Source organism: Hippocampus comes, unplaced genomic scaffold (assembly GCF_001891065.2).
Source record: "Hippocampus comes isolate QL1 unplaced genomic scaffold, H_comes_QL1_v1.1 scaffold135, whole genome shotgun sequence".
Lineage (NCBI taxonomy): Eukaryota > Metazoa > Chordata > Actinopteri > Syngnathiformes > Syngnathidae > Hippocampus > Hippocampus comes.
Genome location: NW_017805583.1, coordinates 1,367,532 through 1,387,403, shown reverse-complemented (window position 1 = coordinate 1,387,403; position 19,872 = coordinate 1,367,532). Strand labels below are relative to the sequence as shown.

The following is a 19,872-nucleotide window of genomic DNA, read 5'->3' as shown; positions in this document are numbered from 1 at the left end:
ATGGATGTTCTTGAAGACGCTGAGTAAAGTGCAAAAGTATTTACAATAAATATTTGCTGTTTTATTGTTATGGATCTACTTCATGAACAGTAATTATATCTACAATTAGTGGTTGTGCTTGCTAGCAATGGTTCGGCAGTATATGGGGCGCGATGAGGGCTGGCTTACTGCATGAGACAGATCCACCCCTTAAAGTTGGTATTATAAATTCTATTCGAAATAGACTGAATAAATCTATCTTTAATTGTTGATCCTTGCGTTAATTCGACCAAGGTATGTTACAGAGATGGAGGTCGACTGATTAGCACGCCGGCCTCACAGTGCAGAGGTGCAGGATTCGAGTCCGGCTTTGGCCGTCCTGTGTAGAGTTTGCATGTTCTCCCTGAGCCTGTATGGGTTTTCTCCGGGTACTCCGGTTTCTTCCCACATTCCAAAAACACGCACAGTAGGTTAATGGAACGCTCGAAATTGTCCCTAGGTGTGAATGTGAACGCAGATGGTTGTTTGTTTCTGTGTGCCCTGTGATTGGCTGGCAACGTTTGGGGTGTACCCCGCCTACTGCCCGAAGACAGCTGGGATCGGCTCCAGCACCCCTGCGACTCTTGTGAGGATAAATGGATTAGAAAATGGATGGATGTTACAGACAGTTCTTTAGACAAACAGGAACTGTTTACGTTTTGCAAAGAACTTATAAAACTGTATGTTGTCTTTAATCTTCTTTAGCCAGAATTCTACTTGCTAAAAATTAGTGTGAAGGAGACAACTTCGCAAAATAAACATCAACTGAAAGAGGTTACAGTGAAAGACTGGAAAACCATTTGAAACGGAGCATGTAAACATTTGGTGATGGGTCACACGTTTGAAGCAGTTATTGCGGGGGTGTCAAGGTTGGAACGTCTGCCTCACATTAGCATTTCTTAAATGGAAGTAAGCAGACCGGTTGATGTTATTTACGTTGGATTCAGAAGTGTCTCTTTTCTGGACTGACTTTCTGCTGCACAAAGGTATTGCCACTTTAAGTTTAACTTTATATTAACTACATAAGAATGAATGCATGACTGAATAGAAAAATTTCGGCTATTTGCGTGATCTGTGGGTAAATAAGTTCCGTAAGTAGGTTTGGGGTATTCTGTGGCCTCACACTGAATGCTGAATATTGTAGCAGCCCACTGGCTTCAACCTCAATCCAGAGGCAATCAACACATAAATTTGCTCTTTTTTTTAAAATTCAAAACACAGGTGCAGGATGGACATGATCACTCACTGCAAAAGAAAACGGTGATGCCTTGTATTAAAGGCTCAAAGAATCAATACTACCAAGTAATAAATGGTTTCTTGGTTTCAAAAAAACCCTCATAAAGATAATAATAATAATAATATATAACTTAAATGCATGTAGTGCTTTTCAAGTGACTCCAAGGACGCGTAAACCACTGATGTCTACTCATCACTTTCCTGCTAGACTGATCAGCGCTGCTTTATAGATTCATCCTTTTGATATTCATTGTAAAATGTTTCCGTAAATTCAGTGTATACAGTCTCAAATGTGTCTTACGTTATTGGGTGATCAAGAGCACACTCCACAAAGACTCGATCAAGTGGACGTAAGCGGCTTGATTGTTGACATCAGTTCACACCCATTTATCTGCTACTAGGGAGGTGTTACAGTCCCTTTGCTGAGAGGAAGTGAAAGAGGCTTGCGGCAGATCTACTCACTTCTCAGTTGCTGAGACCACTGAGACCAAATTGATCCAGCTGGATAGAGTCTGATCCAAAACACATGCGTATACCTATCCTCATAAAGCCCTGTCCACTCCTTCCAACTTTCCCTCTGAACTTTTGTCAGCCTCTTCACTCTTTTATTTTCCTCTGCTGCGCCGTCTCTAACATCTTGATACCAATTGTCTTTCCATTCATCACTCACATCCATAAACATTTTTATTCCACCCTTTTGCCAGCCCATTTCCACACTGAATCCATTACACCTGCCCCAGCCACTCTTTATCTTCTTCCGACAATTGAATCTACCCAGACATCCATCCTGCCAGATATTCACAGACGGTTAGCTTCCCCGTTCAAGTGCATCATATGGTCCCTGATCCCTTATAAACCTCGGATTCCCCAGTCAGAGAGACATTTCCCAGTGGATGAAAAAAATGAGGAGGAAGCTATTATGTGCTTATGTTACTTTCTCTGCATCGACCAACATCGCATGAAATATCCATTTTGTATACCACTTCCTCCATGCATGTTTGCAAGATAGCTGCAGTGCCTATTCTAAGGGACTTTGGACAAAAGGTGGGCTACACCCAGGAATGGTCACAAGTCAACCACGGGGAACTTATGTGGAGGCAGAGAAACATTTAAACTCACTCTGACACTGTCACTGTGGAAAATGGCAACTGCACCTCCGAAGCCTGCATGGAATTCAGGCGAGTGAACCACTTCAGCGTTGGTGATGCCGGATTGATTTTTTTTTTTTTTTCAAACCTTAAAGCCCAAATCTTGCTGGTGGACAATATTTCACTCAGCAAGGAAAAGGGCAAAACAGCAGGGGATACAAAATAAGCTTCTCTGGAGACAGACATGCATGACAGAGCAGGAGAGACCCACAGAAACATTTCCCCTGGCTTGTTTGGTTTCCCATGAATGGCTCAGTATCAGCCCACTATCAGGCTCAGGAAAGAAAGTCTGGGAAGGGAATGATGGTTCAAAAGAGGCGGAGAACCACGGAAAATGTAATAACAGACAAGAAATAAATAAGGAGATGGAGAGCCAAGAATCAACCCTCGGGCAATGTTGCTGACAGAGTCAGGACAGGGATGTCAGGCTGCATTCTGTCTGCAGAAGGGGAGGCAGGATCAAGTAGCCGGCAATTACACTTCAATCCACAGACCCTTATCCGATTCCATTTTCTAGTTCCCCTTCTAATGTCCTCTCTTTGTTTACATCACCAGTCCACACACCCCCGCCTCACCCCCTCCCACCTCCAAACACTGTACTATCCGATATCAGCCTTTTTATTCTCCTTCATGTCTCCTGCTCTCCCAGAAGCTGATTGAGTGTCCCTCCTTGGACCGAACAAGCGCAAAACACAGTATTGACCTTGCAAGGTCACAGAGCTCTCTCCTACCAGATGAAATTGTAAACCATGCATAAGGGATTTTCGGTTCCTCCTTCCCTTTCTCTTTCCTGCATATCCTAATTCCCTCCAGCTGCCCAAATCAATGTGATAAAATTACAGACACGCGATTTTCAAACCACACACACCCTTCCCGTTTGCTTGCTTGTGTGACATAGTTGAAACGTTGACGTGCAATAGGTCAGGGTAATCCTTACGTAGGACAGAAACAATCATTCAAATGTCAGCTCATAAGGTTGTACTCACCATTTATTTTGGTGTTTTTTCCAGTTTCTCTTACTTTGGGTAAACAGTTTTCCAGGTAAACTCCGTTGTAGTAACAGCTGTTGCCCTCACCGTGCTTTGGCGGCGGATGCCAGCACGAACACGGCATCTGCATAATGCCACATGGCCTGCTTGATGTGCTGGAAGCCAAACAGTCCTCCAGCCACTGGCAAAGCATCTGACAGGCTGCCATGCTGGGGTTACGTTTTCCAACAACCAGGTACTCGACTTTGAACTCGTCACTGTCACTTGTAGTGGTTGCATCTTTCTGATGAGGACCCTTTCTCATGTGAACAAATTGCTTGTCAGCCTCCAGGAAGGCCATTGGGGCGGAGGTGTCACACAGCCTCACAACTTCGTCAAAGCTGTCAATTCCTAGGTAGGAGTGTGTGGTCTCCAAGAAAGTGTCGTATTGGAAGATACGAAGCTGTAATGGCAGACAGTCCTGGGTAGGTTTTGTTATCTTGATGAAGATGGTGTAATGCCGTGGATCAGGATTCTGCAGGGTCCAGGAGCAAGGCACAGTGGGGAATACTGATGATGACCGAAAGAAGCCAAAAAAGCGGCTTTGGACCAGTGTAGAACAGGAGTTTGACTCGGACCCTGAAGGGGATGAGTGGCACCACGCCCCCATTAATAGCAGAGGAAAAAAATACTGAATCACCATTCGAAGCGGGCAACTGGCAAATTGAGAAGCAATGTTCGACATTGTTTTAGATAAACAGAATGATGTTGCAGTTTGGACTGACTCTTTAGGAATTGTTGATCAAGGAGGTTTAAGAGATGCGAAAAATGTGACGGTAGCGCTCAAAAATCCATAAATTGGTGGATGGCTTCAATTGTTGACACAGGGTAATTTCCCAGCAACCTGGAAAAAAAAAGAAACAACATGTGAATGAAACTTTGGACAGTAAAGTAGTTATCCTACTTTTTTCTATATTTACATTCAACACATATAAATGCTAAAAATGGCTTGGGATTATTTAACGTTGAAAACTGCTGACGTTTCATCATCATAATTTTGATACATTATACTCATTAATTTGAATACTTTTGCTACCTGCACCTGTGATTGAATGATTTTGGCTTTTTAACATCTGTGTTCTCCAGCACGTACTGTTAAAATTATGTATCTTATTACCCAATAAAAAAAAAATTTAAACATCTTGTCATATTAGTCTGTCTAACTGCAGTCAAAGCTGTCCCAGAAAGGGTTCTTCTCATTTTATTTAAATACAATTATTTAACACAAACAAAACAAACATTTATCCATCTCTTTTTTTAAAATTTATTTTTGAAATACGATCTTAAAGAGTCGCGGGTGAACTGGAGCTAATCGCAGCTAACTTTGGGCGCTCCTACTCCCTTTTTCTCTCTCTCTCTCTCTCTCTCTCTCTCTCTCTCTCTCTCTCTCTCTCTCTCTCTCTCTCTCTCTCTCTCTCTAACTTCTTTGCCCCTTTTTAGGAGCCTTGCACATCAAATACCATTCCACTAAATCTTGCAGGAACAATGATTAAAATTTGAAATGGTACTACAAACGGGTTGAAACATTGTCAGGGAAGCTGTAAACCAATTCATCACGTTTCACATTTCATCAAGTCGAATGCAGGTACAAATTAATAATTCATTTGAAGTCCAGAAGGTCATTTAAGTGATTTACAAATGTGGCCAATAGCAATTGACGCTCGAAAGGTTGAACTGAGAAAGCTATTTATATACTGTGTGTGTGTGTGTGTGTGTGTGTGTGTGTGTGTGTGTGTGTGTGTGTGTGTGTGTGTATATATATATATATATGTAAAAACCAACCTAAATAACCCAAGTAACATCTATCGACAAATGATAAGAATACACTAAATATTTGATAAAGCCAACATACTGTAATAGGACAATATAAGGAGTTCGTTCCTTGGACATGTTTGAAGCTTAAGTGGAAGATGATGTTCTGCAGTGGTCTTCTGAAGAATAGCATCCTGAAGATGCAGTATAATTATTCCTTCCTTCTCTCCCATGGGTAGATAGCAACCAATTAAATGAACAAAGGTGTTGCATTAGCCAGGAGCATAGACGGACCAATCTGTGTAAACATGCCAATCAAGCCTGCTCTGTGAGAAAATCCAACAATGGCCCAATCACAAACATCCAACCGTCCCTTCAACAGAAATGCACAGAAGGAGAAAAACTGAAAGGGAACGCTGATGAGAAAATGATAGTCACAAAGAATATCCCTTCTTACTAGCGATGGAAACGGCAGTTATTGGATCACTCGAATGGGTTCATGAAAAAGATGTGGGGTAAAAATACTTCAAGGTCGAAAATACATTTTCCAAATGCTATATTGTGTTCCCTCACTTTTCACGGGTGATACGTTCCAAGCCATCAAGTGAATTTCCACAAAGTAAATGTTGACCCTTTTAAATGATTTTAAAAATATATATATTTTACTATAGGGGGATTTACGGCTCGAGTGAGCCATCACAAACACCCCATACAATTACCACCCTTCGAAACACTTGTTACCCTGAACAAATGTAACATTTAAAATGCACATCAGAGAAAAAACACTGATCTGCTAATTTTCACGGTCTCAGTTTTTGTAAAACACATTCTTACCCCCACCTGCCAATTTGGAGGCACTGTCCCTGACGTCCACGCAATGTTGAAGTGGCATGCCAACAGGCCAGCCATGCAACATCCAGAACCTTTAGGCCAGCCATGCAACATCCAGAACCTATCGGAACCCTGGGCGGATCTCATCCACCACTGAGGGAGATAGGAGAGCCCACCTCAGAGATCACAGACTCTGCTTCCTCACGGGAAGGCATGTCGGTGGAATTGAGGAGGTTTTCTCCCCATCGACAAACAATGTCCAAGTTAAGGTCAGCAGTAACCCATCTCTATTATAAACAGCGTTAATCACAGGTGTTTTCCATCTTTCCCTGCTGCAGCCCACCTGATTTAAAAGATCAACTCATCAGCAAGCTCTGAAGGAGCCTTCTCGGGATCCTGATCATTTGAATCAGGTAAGTTGCAGCAGGGAGAGGAGGAAAAGCTGCAGGATAACGTCCCTTGGGGACCGGAGTTTGACACCTGGCGTCATGGTGCACTACTTCCCCCTCCTGAGAAGGACCAGAATCACCACTAAACTGTCCGGAAGTTATTCTCTGTGGCTTCACTAAACTCCATACGGAGACTGCCAAAGCCGCATAACACTTTTCCCATGTAATTATTCAAAGCAGATGTGGGTGATATAGACAACAATGTATATCCTGACACAGGTAATTTTATATCCCGATGAAGGTACTGTATATAGTTCAATGCTGTGTTTTTCCTTAAAAATTGAAATTTACATGAAATTAAAGGCAATTAGCCAGGAGAAAACTCTCATGATAAATGGACTACAGATGATAATTATCTTTCTGCTAAATCTGGTGCATGAATGCACACATTGTCTAGTAGATTTAAAAAAATGACAATTCATTTTCCCCACAAATTCCTCTCTGAAAAAAAAAAATGTTTTTAAAAAAGGGAAGTGGAGTTGTATAAAATGGTCATGCCCCCCCCCCACACACACACCCTGGAAGTGTAATATCATTCTTATATTCCTGCGGCAGTAATTAATGATAACCCCCACATTGTTGAATAGAAATATCTGAAATCGCTCCAAAGCCGCATAACACTTTTCCCATGTAATTATTCAAAGCAGATGTGGGTGATATAGACAACAATGTATATCCTGACACAGGTAATTTTATATCCCGATGAAGGTACTGTATATAGTTCAATGCTGTGTTTTTCCTTAAAAATTGAAATTTACATGAAATTAAAGGCAATTAGCCAGGAGAAAACTCTCATGATAAATGGACTACAGATGATAATTATCTTTCTGCTAAATCTGGTGCATGAATGCACACATTGTCTAGTAGATTTAAAAAAATGACAATTCATTTTCCCCACAAATTCCTCTCTGAAAAAAAAAAATGTTTTTAAAAAAGGGAAGTGGAGTTGTATAAAATGGTCATGCCCCCCCCCCACACACACACACCCTGGAAGTGTAATATCATTCTTACATTCCTGCGGCAGTAATTAATGATAACCCCCACATTGTTGAATAGAAATATCTGAAATCGCTCAAAATAATCCAGAGTCAGAGCCCAGGGTTGCAACTGCAGCGGGTCATTTAATTCTTGCGACTTGTGACTGCCACAAGTTATTTATGGTGGCTGCCACATTGCAGGCAGCACAGTTTGCTTCACAGGCACTTGGGTTTCCTCTCACGTCTACAAAACATGCATGTTCGGCTAATTGAAGACTTTATACTGTCTGTATTGAATGCGAGTGTGTTTTTGCTATATGTGCCATGCAATTAAATGGTGATCGGTCCAGGGTGTGCTTTCTGTGATAGAAAGGGACAGCCAGTACAGAAAATGGATGGATGGATGGATGGCACCTTGCATAATTGTAATATATTTCATTGAACGTCTGTCCCTTGTTATTGAAAATAAATCTGAATACTTGTTCTAAACAAAAGAGTCCTTCTCTTTTCCAGGCCATAGCCTGCATTCATTGTTGATTCACATTTCAGAAAACGGCCTCTTTGAAGTGCATCTGTTGTGGCTCTGCTAATCACCGTTTCAGCACCATCAAAACCTGCAATGTCATGCAAGTCAACAACATCAAAGAGTAAAGCGTTGTCTCTCCGTCCTGATGAAATTGTTTACCGTGGTAAATGTCAAAGCCTTTCTAATATGCAGCGTCAATTCTGATATCATCTCACAAGGTTACACACACACACACACACACACACACACACACACACACACACACACACACACACACACACTTGCACCAAGGCCTGAAATTACATTTTTTTTCTTTGAGAAGCAACATTGATAATCAATGACTTCATTTGAGGAGCAACTTCTTCATTTTGAAGAGCAACTTTTTGCAGGTTAATCCCGGGACCCTGAAGCAACTGTTTTATCAAGAGGTGAGCATTGACACGGGATACATCAGATGCCCCTCAATTTAATATGCTCGGTCTGCGCACCTCGATGTGCATTTAAGTAAATTGAAATGCTCCTGAATATGATGGCGTGAGAACAACTTCCAGGACGCATTCAGTGTTTTGAGGAGGTAGAAACGGTGACATTAAGAGACATGAGATGAGCCCATAGTATTCAAAGATACACAACTAATTTATGAGCTAAGAGCTCAGAAAGTAGCTTTGAATAATAGAGACAGAGCAGTTCTTGTGAGTTAGGTTTTACATTTGTATTTTATTTGGGGAAAAAGTAGAGTTAAATAGGGGTTTGTGAAAAAGACCCAGTCCCACACTCCATTTCAGAAGCGGACGGTAATGCACCAAAAGTTGTTTGCCCACCGCCCAAAAACAGAAGATGACACCGCTACGAGGCAACACACAGTACTAGAACTACAATTCCCAAATGACTCTTCAATGTACTTTGTTCAATACAGCTGTTGCAAAATGGGACAAAATAAATTTGAAATCAACGCTGAAAGCTCATGTATTACATTGTTTTACAAAGACAAAACTTAAGAACAATTTCACTAAAATTACAGTTAGTTTAGGCTAGTTTTTAAAATATTGTTTCAGTTATTTTTTTAAAACAGTCAATTTAACTTTTTCAATTTTAGTTTCAGTGGGTTGTCACTTTTTTGAAAATGCTTATTTTATTTTCTTTCGTTTACTAGCATGTTTTTTTTTCAATTTTAGTTATCATAGTCTCGTTTGGATTGGTCAACCTAACTTTCGTAACACAATATATTATCTTTGTATTGTTACCAGAATAATAAAAACAACCACACTATAAAAACACCATCACATGAATGCAATTGTACTTACGTTCACTAGGATGCAAAAGTTGTAACCCCGGATTTCCACAAACAAGATGTTTTGAATTGATACTAATGGGCTCATGACCGTGACAGACAGACTCATTTTGCTTTGAATATGGCTGCAATATTAGTGGTGCTCATCCCACAGTTAGAAAAGGAAGAGCAAGATTATAGAGCTTTGATGCATGTGCCTGTGGGCACGCTTGGGTGTTATCTCTCTTCCCTTATACCAGAACTCTCAGTGGGGATGTTACTGATGGCAACGATGGTCCTTTTTACCACCACGCTGCCATAAGTCTCAGTATAATGGCTGCTTTGTTCTAGCCGTAATCACATTAATATGAAAGGCAATTGCTCCGGATACCAAATCAAATCAAGTTAGATCATATTCAGATTAAATGAGTTAATTGGAAAAGCTATGCGTCTCCACTGTTAGAAAAGGATTAAAATTACGATGAAACTCATCGCATTAAATTGTAATTCCAGTATACAACAGTTCAACCGATTTTTTTTTTCACTGGTTGTTTTCTGGAAATGTGAATATGATAGCATTTGCTGAACTGATGACACTTATTTCCATGTATTGATGTTGGAAATTACCAGTTATCTAGAGATAACTGGTATATTAATTTTGTTTTCATTCTACACCATATGTTTCATAAAAGCTCTAATTTATTTATCTGCTATGTACAATATAGCCTACCACATATCCTTTGCAGAGATGTGAGTGTTACCCATCTGCTTTCATAATTTGATTGTACTTAATTTAAATATCTCATGCATTCATTTGTACGTAATTATCATCTGTTTTGCTGGCCGTTTCATGTCCTGCTCTTCTGTGCTGCCTGTGAAGTGTGTCCCATGCAGAAAAAGTTTTTCAGGTGTGCTGTGATATGTTTCAAATGCAATGTAATGCTGGATGGGCACAGACTGCATACAGGTCTTTTTTGCAGCTGCTGGCTTCCCCTAAATGCGTTGGAGCGATAGACTGCACTCAAATCCAACATATTCCTCCCTCAGACAGGGAGTTCACATCCCGCCATCTTAAGCACACACATTCTTTAAATGTGCAAGTATGTGTAAGGCGAGTGTTTGACAAAAAAATAAAAAATAAATGCTACATGCTCAGACGTTCATTCAAGGGTGCAAAAGGTTATGTGCATGTACATGTTTGCACATGTATTTATATTAGACGACAACAATTTTATCGAGTGGATCAAAATCAGTTGATTTGGCATTTTACACAAAATAGGTTATCGACTGTAAACGACAACAATTTTATCGAGTGGATCAAAATCAGTTAATTTGGCATTTTACGCAAAATAGGTTATCGACTGTAATGTCATAATGCACTCAATCTATCACTAATGTCTTTGATTGGATCATTTTCCTGCATGCACACATGCAGTCATGCATGCTCATTTGCAAGCAGTCTGCAGGCACAGCCCTCTCAGCCACCAATAGTTTTGTTGGCTGGGTTATTTAACTCCGATCAGCAACCAAAGTTAAAAATGAGAAATCGTACAGTACTCAAGACAAATTAAGTGGAACCATATAAAATGGTGATTTTCCACAATAGCACTGTTGCTATTTCCGACATCCTACCTGTGTGAAGTGGGGAGTTTCTGCAGCAACGGCGACTAAAACAAAATTACGAAGTAGACTCGAGATAAACCACACACTTGAGGTGTCATTGTCTCCTATTACCCCGAGATGGGACTGTCTGATTGCCGAAAATCAAGCTCGGGGCTGTGGTGAGTCGTCATTTTCATGCACTTTGAATTTGCGTTGTATCGTATTTTGAAGGCATTAAACATTACCAGAGCGATAAGAGTGTTGCGACCAGATTAGACGCTCCTTGTGTTTATTATTATATTTCGAAAACACCAGTTTTCATGCAGCTCATACCATATTATTTTGTTGTATTAATCCGCCACACCTTAAATGCCGGTCCCTGAAAATATTGTCTGACTTAAACCGGTCCGTGGGGCAAAAAAGGTTGGGGACCCCTGTCATAATGCACTCAATCTATCACTAATGTCTTTGATTGGATCATTTTCCTGCATGCACACATGCAGTCATGCATGCTCATTTGCAAGCAGTCTGCAGGCACAGCCCTCTCAGCCACCAATAGTTTTGTTGGCTGGGTTATTTAACTCCGATCAGCAACCAAAGTTAAAAATGAGAAATCGTACAGTACTCAAGACAAATTAAGTGGAACCATATAAAATGGTGATTTTTCTATGCGAACGGCTGCATCGGTGGGCCTGGAAAACCATTGCGAAAGTTGTCGTTCTCACTGTGTCATCAGATAAATTGATCACCTGTGTTCTATACAGTATTCATTTGATTGTATATTCTAAATAATACAACACCAAACAGGTAACGTTTGGTCTATGGCAAAAACAACAAGCTATGCTAGCTAGTTACCTTGACTATGTTAACCTACAGGACGCCAAAGTGTCAAACATGAAGGACAGAAGGAAAATATGTCCATCGGCAGAGAGAGAAGAGGGAACCACAGAACCGAAAATTGACAAGAGGGACTTTAAATGGTGGTCTTATGACAGGAAAAGCTTGACGTTTGGTTGATGGAATGATTAGAAGAAAGTTCGATATATTGTGTGTAAGGCAATAGCGCTAGAAGCTAAGGGGCAGGGTTCAAATCATTTTACCTTGTTTTAGATAGGAAGAGAAATGGCGTGGGGCTATTCCTCAAGGAAGAGTTTGGTAAGAATGTGCCAGGGGCGAAAAGAGCGTCAGATCGAGTGATGAGGCTCAAGCCTGGAATCGACAGCTTAATGTTTAATGTTCTAAATGGTTCTGCCCCACAGGTAAGATGTGAACAAGAAGAGCAAGAGAGATTCTGGAAGGAACGAGACAAAGCGGTTCAGAGCATCACAGACAGAGAAGGTAGTGATTGGGGCATGTTGATGAAGGAAATAGAGGTGACAAAGAGCTGCTTTGGTATCTAGGACAGCACTAAAGGACAGACGCTGGTAGACTTTGCCAAAAGGCTGAAAATGGCCAAAGTGAATACTTTCTTCCAGATGGCAGGGCAACTTAGGGTGACCTACAAGAGTGTAGGTAGAAGCACAAAGTTGGACTACATCACGTGCAGGCAATGTCATCTCAAGCATATCATTGACTGCATGGCAGTGGTGAGGGAGAGTGTAACTAGATGGAAGACGGTGGTGGTGTGTAAGATGATTCGGGTGGTAAGGAGGATGAATAAGACAAAGACAGAGCAGAGAAGCATGTACAGTAATGAAGGATGTTGTGCAGCTTTCAGAGGCAAGACAGGCTCTTGCTTGACAGGAGACGCATCCAAGAGACTGATGACTTTTATATATAATCGATTATAATCAACACGTAAACACATAAAATCTGTTCAGTTTAGCCGAGCAAAGACATAGAGAAAATATGGAAATGGAAATGTGTTGACTGGTGTTTTGGATGGATAGAAGTAATACTTTGAGGAGTTGGGGTATGCGGAAAATGAGAGACAAGGAAAAATTGAAGAGGTGAGTGTTGGGGGGCAGGGAGTCACAATGGTTAGTAAGGGGGTACTTTAGAAAGTCACTGAAGAGTATGAACAATGGAATGACAACTGGTCCTGATTGAGGAGAAATTGCAGTCATCTAAATAAATATAAATATAAACAACCTGTGGAGCTATGGAAGCATTAACGAGAAATGGCTGTGGCGTATTTGACTATTTTGCTTCATATAATTACGGAGGGGGCGGCCTTATGGTCGAGTGGTTAGCGTGTGTGCAGAGGTCGTGGGTTAGACTCCGGCTCTGGCCTTCCTGTGTGGAGTTTGCATGTTCTCCCCGTGCCTCCGTGGGTTTTCTCCGGGTACTCTGGTTTCCTCCCACATTCCAAAAACATGCATGGTAGGCTGATTGAACACTCTAAATTGTCCCTAGGTGTGAGTGTGAGCGAAGATGGTTGTTCGTATCTGTGTGCCCTGTGATTGGCTGGCAACCGGTTCAGGATGTCCCCCGCCTACTGCCCGAAGACAGCTGGGATAGGCTCCAGCACCCCCCGCGACCCTTGTGAGGATAAAGCGAATCCGAAAATGGATGGATGGATGGATAATTATGGAAGATGAAAAGATACTTGAGGAATCGAGGAAATGTGTGCTGGCATTCGTTTCTATAAACAAGGGAGACACGCAGCGTCGTGGGAACACTAAACGAATAAAGACAAAGGAAGTAATGAAGGAAGTTATGGGAAAGAGTAAAAGAGGCTAGACTCAGGACTGAAGTGAGTACGCTATTTGTGTATTCTGTGTTGTTCCCTGACAAGGAAGAGTATCACAGATAGGTTTTTTTTTTTTTGTTTTGTTTTTTTTTGAGGGTGTTGATAGAGAAGTACAGGGAGGGTCAGGAGGACCTTTTTATCAATTTAGCGGCTGGTGTCCCAGCATTAGAGTTGACTCTTGAGAACAAGGAAGTACTGACTTGCCCCGTTTTTTTGATCATTATTCAGCTGGTGTGCGCGTGTGTTCGTGTTGAAGGGTCCCATTGAGGCAGACTATCCGCCTTTCCTGTCATTGCCATGCAAAGGGGGACCGGCTTCCCACACTCGGCCTTGACGGCTAAAATATTTTCCACTCTGTTTACTGGAGACATCCAGACAGACCGAGACCTCCCCAGCACAGCACCTTTAACTATTTCCTTTAAATGAAAACATCCGATTTTCTTATCTCCTCTTCCCACTGAACCTCTTTGTGAGCGTTCTGACAGTGTTGGCTTGGAACACTGGTCATGTCGATAAAAGTCACTTTGAGTGACATATTTTAATCCTTTCCCATTGTAATGATATTTGCTCTCCCCTCTGTGTGTCATCCACTATCAAAATGTCACAGGCAGATTTACAAGTGCATCAGCTGCCAAACAAAGCTTATTTTAGTCGGGGCTTCAAGGCAGGGGGAAATCCATATGCACTACAAATCAATGGGGGGAATTTATGGCTGCCACCTGGGGTTTGAAGATTGCAAGTGACTCGTATTCCCACAAAAGACTCAATGGTTTGATTGATTTGATCTGCATCAGTTCAGTTTATCTTTGTAATTTGTGCAAAATGTTATGTCAATGCCTCATCTGGACATTTTGTCAAGGCCGCACATGACATGTCCTTTTGCTGCCTCGCTTTCTTTTGCAAATACTACTTCTCACCTGATGTCTCTGCCCCTCCGCCGACTTTAAAAAAATAACACAAAATACATTCAGGACATATGTGCATCTGAATGAACTACAGAGGATTATAAAGCAATATAAAGTGTTCAATAGTGCAGTAATAGTGATTAACAACAGAAACGTGAGAGTGACGAAGACAGTGACAGAGCTACACAATGAATAATGGCACAACAAAGATGTGCAAAAGGGCACAGTGCCACTGCAAACGTCAGACACGCTTTGATTTTCACACGCTGCCTGCTGTGTTTCTCACCGTGACAGTATCTCTACAACTGGGAGCAGAGAGCTGGTACCTAGAAAACGGCGATGCAGTAATTCTGCTAACAAAAGAGGCATAGATCTCTAATTATTTTGATTGGACTGGCCAAAATTTTCAGTGGCTAGCCAAAGTTTTCCTAACGTCTGCCGAGCACACATCTGCAGAGAGTTAACACCTTTGGACTCCAAGTGGCAGATGGAATCCAAAAACTAAAACCAGTTGACAGTCTAGCTCGTCAGCTCACTGACCTTCATTAGAAGCTGTGGAATTTTCATAGAAATGTGCCGGTCTTGAATGATCCGATTCTTAGAGGCAGTCGAATGATGGGAGAAGGATCCCGACTGGGAGGTTATTAGCTGTTTTTTCTTTTTTTTTTTTTTTTCTGTTGAAGCTGCATGTGATTGGTCAAAATGTGTGGCGGCATCTACACTTTGCAGAAGCGGGAAATCAGGTTACAGGCACTCAATATTGAGGAGCTACTTGGGAGCCCAAAGAGGCTCTTCTGAAGGAGCCGAGCCTTAAGAACCTCCTTCAAGGTGAAAGCTACACACAAGCAACACGGTGAGCAAACAAACTGGAGCGTGGAAGAGACAAGAAAGCGCAAGATAACATTGCGATGCTTTTATATATTGACAAACTACACAATGAAGTAAAATGTGGTTTAAAAAAAAAAACGTAAAAGTTAATAGCTAGTTTGAGGGAAGAGTGCAGACAATACACAAAAGTAAAACACTTTTCTGATGGTGTATTTTACAGTTCTTTTTTTGTAGCAGCCTGAGTATGAAAATTAATAAAGCCATAGAAAATTATATATAGTCACTGTAGAGCATCTTTAATAATCATTAAGCAATCAAGCACCACCTATACAGTTAATAGGTGCATAAAAGGCACCTGTGCAATTATTGACCAAGAATAATTAAATCAATACAAATAATAAAATTGGTTTAACTTGTTGCATGATCATTGAAAGGAATAGATTGCAATGATCAACAATCCACAAGATTCCAACCTGGATCTTAAGGCATTGGGCATTGTTCAAATGTATTGTGTTATAAGAGCATTGAAAATTATACATTGGATTGTGTTGACAAATACATCCACAGATCGTATGGCGAAAAGGCTGACACCAGCACTCAACATTTCCATTGACCATACTTGCAATTACTGCTCGGAGGATGGAATTAAATGTTTCTTTGGAGATGGCAGTTCATCTTTCTCTCCGCAGTAGCCGTCGAGGTACTCAATTTAAATGCCTGTGGGGCGATTCCTCAACGTTGAAGTGAAAAAACATGACATGCCTTTAAGGCACAATTACCCAGTGCCAGCCACTATTACGGTGAATCCTCAACAATCACCCATGCTCCCTCAGAGTAAATAATCAATGATACACCCCCGCCCAGATAGAGCAAACAGCCGCATGCTCATCAAATCTCCCCCATACTCTATGAAGGTTCATTTTACTGGACCCATAAGCTTGAAATGTTTTTTGTCTTGCTCCACCAGTCTGCAAATGTGAAGGGGTCGACGCAGCAAGTCATTGACATTTGTTTGGCACGTATGTCATTCCTGATCTCGACTTGACTTATGAGTGCCCCAAGTTACACATTTTTCGAGTTATGTCAATTGGTTTTGCTTTTCTTTTATGTTGCGAGCAAACACCTGAGGTATCGGTGAGCTTCAGATATGCCGAGGCGATAGCAAACGGAAAAAAAGGGGACAAATAAGCTTCTCTAATCCCATCATGTGGGCAAAAACAAACACAAGCACCGACGGACATCCAGCCATTTATTGAACAGGACAAATGGTAAAACACACAAAGTGAAAACACTCACATAGGAGCTGCTGCAGCCATAACTCAAGGCCACACGCTGACTCCGGCACAGGACGTGACTCACTTGGCCACGCCCTGAAAGGCACACATCTAATACATGAATACTGGTGCAGCAACTGTTTCAAATTTTTTTTTTCTTGGGAGACAGAACACAGTATGAATACAGATTATTTTTATTTATATATTAAAACAGACATAGTGCCTCATTTTCCAAACATACCTCTGGCTACGCGATCCAAAATGTAAAACAGACCCGCAACATAACAAGATAATCAATCATACATTTAAAAATAAATAAATAAATAAAATAAATCAACCATACCCCCAAGAGAAGTGCTCCTCAGAATCTGTGACGCAACCTGTGTTTTAACCATCTATTCTTTCCATGAATGAAATCATCGATCTCCAAATATTTTCAAATTCTTCCAATCTCTCATTGAGGACATATCAAATCCTGTCCAGGCGGAGGGTATCAGTCACTAATGATATCCAAGCTTTAAAGGTTGGTACATCTTTCCTCTTCCAAAGCAACAAGATTAATTGTTCTTTGAAATGTGCTCTTTCTAATTTGTTACATTTCTACTGCGTCCATTGAAAATAAATAATACAACTTCTCATATATGCTTTAACCCTTTCATACACCCTGTAACCTGATAACATGAGAAGCTGTCCACTGTAGTAACCACTGTCCCTGAAAGGATTAAATGTCTCCCATAAAAGAATTGGGTGAAAGGCTATCTCTATCATTCATCTAAAAAAAAAAATAAAGGTTTAACCTGAGCGTCTAAATATTTAAAAGTTTTTCTTTGTCAGCACAGGACAGTACTCAGAGATGAAAATGTTGTGGTATTTGACTGCATCGAGCCCAGACCAAAGTTTGTCATGCAGCGAGAAAAAAAAAAATGTAAAAAGCATATCTCCCTTCTTTATCTGAAATTGTAGTCTTGTGTAAAAATGGAATGTTTTTGCGAATTATTGTGACCACTCCTCAAGCCTTAACAGAAATGAGCAGACCTGCAATGGTATACTTGACTTATCCATTTAGCTGTAATTCTTTTTTGTTGTCTCACCTTTGTGTATTTTTTCTCCGCAGCTGCCCAGCTCAATGCATGATTAGCATGTTGAAGATTTTATCATTCCAATTGACTGTTTTAGTTTTGGCTGATGACTCCATTTATGTTTTCTTTCTTTGTTAATCTAGATTTGTGTCTTTTCTTGGGTTAGTGGGACCGCACTGAATACAACAACCTTTAATATGGGATGGTCCAGTGTTAAACCCTCGTATTTTCCTTTTGTTTGGGATCTCTACTCGTTTTTGTATGTTTTTGGGCCTTATTCTTGTTCAGACAAAATTAAACGTGTGACATTTGATCTAATTCCTTTTTGTCTCATAATGAGCAAAAGATGTCAGAACATCCAAGTACTAATACCTAACAGGAATTTTTAGACAGCAAAAATGACTCTGTACCATGAATTTTAAGTAGAGTTATTTGAAAACAAAAATGCAGTCTGGAAGCTCACCTCAATGTCAAACGAGGTGCAGCCCTATGTGTGTTGGTGCCGCACGCATACAGCGACACAGCCGTATGGCGCTGCCAACTCTCACATTCTTGCAAACATTAAACTCCTTGTGAAGAAACAAGATGCTTGCAGTCTTGCCTGGACTTATTTTGTCAACACGTCCAAAAGGTAGGACGCACCGAATGGGCACAAGGGGAATGTCTGTCTGCAAGCCATGTTCTACAGCTACCCGCTATGAATTTAAGAGCTCACTGACGTCCTGACCGGGTGTGCTGATTTCTAAAGAGCAACAGGTTAATTTGTAACACATTTCAAATGTGTAAATTATTTTTGTGATAGGTGTTCTTGTTTCCGATCAGTTCCGCTCGATGAGGCACTGTTTGTATAGCAAACGGCACACAGTCACGCTGTTTCATTGCATGATAGCTGCAATGGCACAGCACAACAAACCCAAATGCAAAGCGCAATGGATTGTTTTGACTGTTTTACTTGTTTAGCCTTGTTGGAGGTCTATCATAAACTTAGGACCCTTTTAGTTTCATACGATCACGATGACATGACTAAAACAAAATGTTCAGTGGTGTTTAAGAATGTTTACTGTTTTGTGTTCAGCTGTTCTAAATTCTTTCAAAATGTTTGACATGTATATGTGATCCCAAGTATTCAAATTGGTATCCTGCACAACTACAAATAAAATGAATTTGAAATTGTTTAGCGATGTACTATTATTCCACTATTTTTTTTTTTGTTACCGTAATATTGTTAATTATGTAGGTATAGTACCAATTTCAAAATTTTGGTATCATGCGATTACTCAAGACTGTCGGCTTTCCCCACATAGATCAGGATTTTTGCACATAAGTATTGAACATGTTTAAACTTAATAGCTAAACATATTCCATTGTGGATGCTGTGGTTAAAAGTACATAATCAAAAATCCAAAGTAACAAGATCTTAGATCAGAAACGGTATGGTGTGGATCCAGTTATGCAGACAAATGTGGTGCTGTTAAAAGTATTATCAATGGACAGTGGCAGGAAGTATCATAGCAAGAGGTTTCATCCTGACATATGGCTCAGCACGGCACGGCAGGATAGGAGAAGAGACACGGAAGACAGGAAAAGGCATGAACGGATTAACAGAGGTGGGCCAGAATGTTCCAGTTTAGAAGAAGAGGAGAGGAGACGACATTTGAGAAATAATCACATGAGAGAATGGCGACAGCTGGTGAAAGTGAGGCCGAGTTGACCGAGTTGAACAGAACTGAGAAGATAAGAAGAAAGTGGAGAAATGTAAAACAGTGTCAAACTGAGATAAGAGGGGAGAGATTATGCCGGGCAGAGTATGAAAGAGAGCAAGATTAAATTGCAAGGAGAGGTTCAGATTTGAAGACGCGCAAGGCTCAAAAAAATAGGTATGGTGTTATAGTAAAATGAAATTACACTTGTATTTTTCTATATGGTCTATTATAAAACATATAATATATTTCGCATAAAATGTACTAATTTTTCTATCACCATTTGTTACACCTGCTAAATCCATACACACACTCATTTTACATCTCTTTGGATATATACTTATATGCGTAGCACTGCGATTGGCTGGCAACCAGTTCAGGGTGTGCCCTGCCTATTGCCCAAAGACAGTTGGGGATAGGAGCCAGCACGCTTGCAGATTAGAAAATGGATATACAGTCAAACCTCGGTTTTCGAACGTCTCGGTTCTCAACCAATTTGGTTTTCGACCAAAAATTTCGAGTTTTTTATGCCTCGGATGACGAACAAAGTTCGTTTC

The 19,872-nt window shown here is 40.7% G+C and overlaps 1 protein-coding gene across 6 annotated transcripts in view; it reads right to left on the bottom strand.

The window, feature by feature from the left end:
• The window catches only part of adgrb1a (adhesion G protein-coupled receptor B1a), a 113,475-nt gene that overhangs the window by 87,518 nt on the left and 6,085 nt on the right, over positions 1-19,872 (bottom strand). For all 6 annotated transcript variants that reach the window (XM_019880070.1, XM_019880069.1, XM_019880071.1 and 3 more), the window contains exon 2: positions 3,389-4,274. In XM_019880070.1, coding sequence (XP_019735629.1) covers positions 3,389-4,115 — 727 coding nt within the window. In that variant the 5' untranslated portion in view covers positions 4,116-4,274. The remainder of the gene's footprint in view (positions 1-3,388; positions 4,275-19,872) is intronic.